This window comes from Mustela erminea, chromosome 20, assembly GCF_009829155.1.
Source record: "Mustela erminea isolate mMusErm1 chromosome 20, mMusErm1.Pri, whole genome shotgun sequence".
Taxonomy (NCBI): Eukaryota; Metazoa; Chordata; class Mammalia; order Carnivora; family Mustelidae; genus Mustela; species Mustela erminea.
Window position 1 is genome coordinate 3,977,220 of NC_045633.1, and position 2,626 is coordinate 3,979,845.

The 2,626-nt window shown below is 37.7% G+C and overlaps 1 protein-coding gene across 1 annotated transcript; it reads right to left on the reverse strand.

Annotated features, from left to right (window-relative positions):
- Nucleotides 1-347: 347 nt before the first annotated feature.
- Nucleotides 348-1,563, reverse strand: LOC116581312 (proliferating cell nuclear antigen-like). The gene has a single exon (XM_032328440.1). The coding sequence runs from the start codon at nucleotides 1,442-1,444 to the stop codon at nucleotides 659-661; it is 786 nt and encodes a 261-aa protein (XP_032184331.1). The 5' UTR covers nucleotides 1,445-1,563; the 3' UTR covers nucleotides 348-658.
- Between the last annotated feature and the right edge of the window lie 1,063 nt (nucleotides 1,564-2,626).

A 2,626-nucleotide genomic window follows, 5' to 3' on the forward strand; every position in this document is an offset into this window, starting at 1 on the left:
AGGATATATTTTTTTCTATTTCTATTATTTATTTCAATTTAATTTTCTATTTCTATTTTTTTCTATTTCTATTTTTTTTCTATAAAATATGTTATCGTAATCTTGATAGGAATTTGCATCTAATCCATAGATGACTTTGGAAAGTGTGGATATTCTGACAACATTAATTCTTCCAATCCATGAATAAGAGATAACTTTCCATTTACTTGTGTCTTCTTCAATTTCTTTCATCAATTTCTTATAGTCTTCAGTGTAATTTTTCACTTCCTTGGTTAAATTTATTCCTAAGTGTCTTTTTGGGGTTTTTTTTTGTTTTTTTGTTTTTGTTTTTGTTTTTGTTTTTTTGAAATTCAAAAAACTTATATTTAAATTGAAAAAAATTCTCAAAACTGCATTTAGAATCAAAACCCTTTTGTTATGAATACACAAGTATTTTTAGGTAAGGCAGAAATATTTCTAGGTTAATAAGACCAAATTTGACTTTGGATTTTATTCTTTAAACAAATTGTAAAGAATGAAGGAAAAAATAGGTTATTTACAGAAAATATCTACATATGTACTCAGGAGGTACAAATTTGGTGACGAACTTAGTACATGCCGGCATCTCAGAAGCAGTTCTTAAAGAGCTTAACTTTATTTTCTTGGATTTTAAGAACACCTAAGATCCTTCTTCATCCTCGATCTTGGGAGCCAAATAGTACTTTAAATGTCCCATGTCGGCAATTTTATACTCTACAACAAGGGGTACATCTGCAGACATATTGAGTGTTCCTGTAGGAGAGAGTGCAGTGGCTTTTGTAAAGAAGTTCAGGTATCTCAGTGCAAAAGTTAGCTGAACTGGCTCATTCATCTCTATAGTAACAGCTTCCTCCTCCTTATCGACATTACTTGTTTGTGACGACTTAATATTTCCATTTCCTAGTTCTCCACTTGCAGAAAATTTCACTCCATCTTTTGCACAGGAAATTACAACAGCATCTCCAATATGACTGAGATCTCGGCATATACGTGCAAATTCACCAGAAGGCATCTTTACTACAGAGCCATACTCTTGTTCTGGAATTCCAAGTTGTTCAACATCTAAATCCATTAATTTCATTTCATAGTCTGAAACCTTTTCTTGATTTGGAGCTTCAAATACTAGGGCCAGGGTGTCTGCATTATCTTCAGCCCTTAGTGTAATGATGTCCTCATTGCCAGCGCATTTCAGTATATTGGACATGCTGGTGAGGTTCACACCCATGGCCAAGTTGCGGTCGCAGCGGTACGTGTCGAAGCCCTCGGAGCGTAGGGTGAGCTGCACCAGGGAGACGTGGGAGGTATCCATGCTCTGCAGGTTGACGCCGCTCGAGCTTATGTCCCAGCAGGCCTCATTGATGAGATCCTTCAGCGCCTCCAGCACCTTCTTCAGGATGGAGCCCTGGACCAGGCACGCCTCGAACATGGTGGCAGAGTCACAACGACGCAGCTACAGGCGGAGATAAAGAGGAAGTTGTTGCCGGCTTGGGCGTCACTGGGTAAGAGCGAGCCGGGGAAAGCAGGAGCTCACGTCGGAGAGCCCGGACGATCATCGTCTGTTTTTAATGTTGTTGTAAGTGGACTTGTTTTCTTTATTTCTTTTTCAAATAATATGTTATTAGTGTATAGAAACAAAACTGATTTCTGTACATTGGTTTTGTGTCCTGCAACTTTATTGAATTTGTGTATTAGTTGTAAGCAGTTTGGGTGGCGTCTTTAGGATTTTCTATATATAACACCATGTCATCTGGAAACAGAAAATTTTAGGGGTACTTGGGTGGCTCAGTTGGTTAAGCATCTGACTTCAGCTCAGGTCATGATCCCAGGGTCCTGGGATCAAGCCTCCCACTGGGCTCCCTGCTCGGCGTTTCTCCTTCTCCTTCTGCCACTGCCCCTGCTCTGCTCACATTCTCTCTCTCTCAAATAAATAAAATCTTTTAAAAAGAAACAGAAAATTTGTCTTCTTCCTTTCTGATTTGGTTGTGTTTTATTTCTTTTTCTTGCCTAATTGCTCCTGTTAGGACTTCCAGTGCTATGTTGAATGGGAGTGGTAAGAGTGGGCACGTGTATCATGGTCCTGACCTTAGAGGAAAAGCTTTCAACATTTTACCATTGAGTGTGATGTTAGCTGTGGGCTTGTCACATAGGGTCTTTATTAGAACAAGATATGCTATTTCTAACCCAGTTAGGTGGTTTTTTAAAACTAGGAATGGCTATTGAATCTCATCAAATGCTATTTCTGCATCTATTGAGATGATAGGTTTTTCATTCAACTATGATGTATCACATTGATCAATTTGTACATGTTGAACTGTCCTTTCATCCAGGGATGAATCCCACTTGATCGTGCTGTATGATCTTTTGAATGTGTTGTTGAATTTAGTCTGATAGTATTTTGTTGAAAATTTTTACATTTATATTCATCAGGGATATTGACCTATAGGGTTTTTCTGTTTGTTTCTGTTTGTTTTTATCTGAAGTGTTCTTATCTGGCTTTGGTATCAGGTATTGCTGATCTCATAAAATGAGTTTAGGAGTGTTCCCTTCTCTTCGATTTTTTGGAAGAGTTTGCGAAAAATTTTTTATCAATTCTTTTTTAAGTGTTTGA

Bases quoted from the DNA above. Each gene is read 5' to 3' on its own strand.
- LOC116581312 (XM_032328440.1), bottom strand. From the start codon at position 1,444: ATGTTCGAGGCGTGCCTGGTCCAGGGCTCCATCCTGAAGAAGGTGCTG.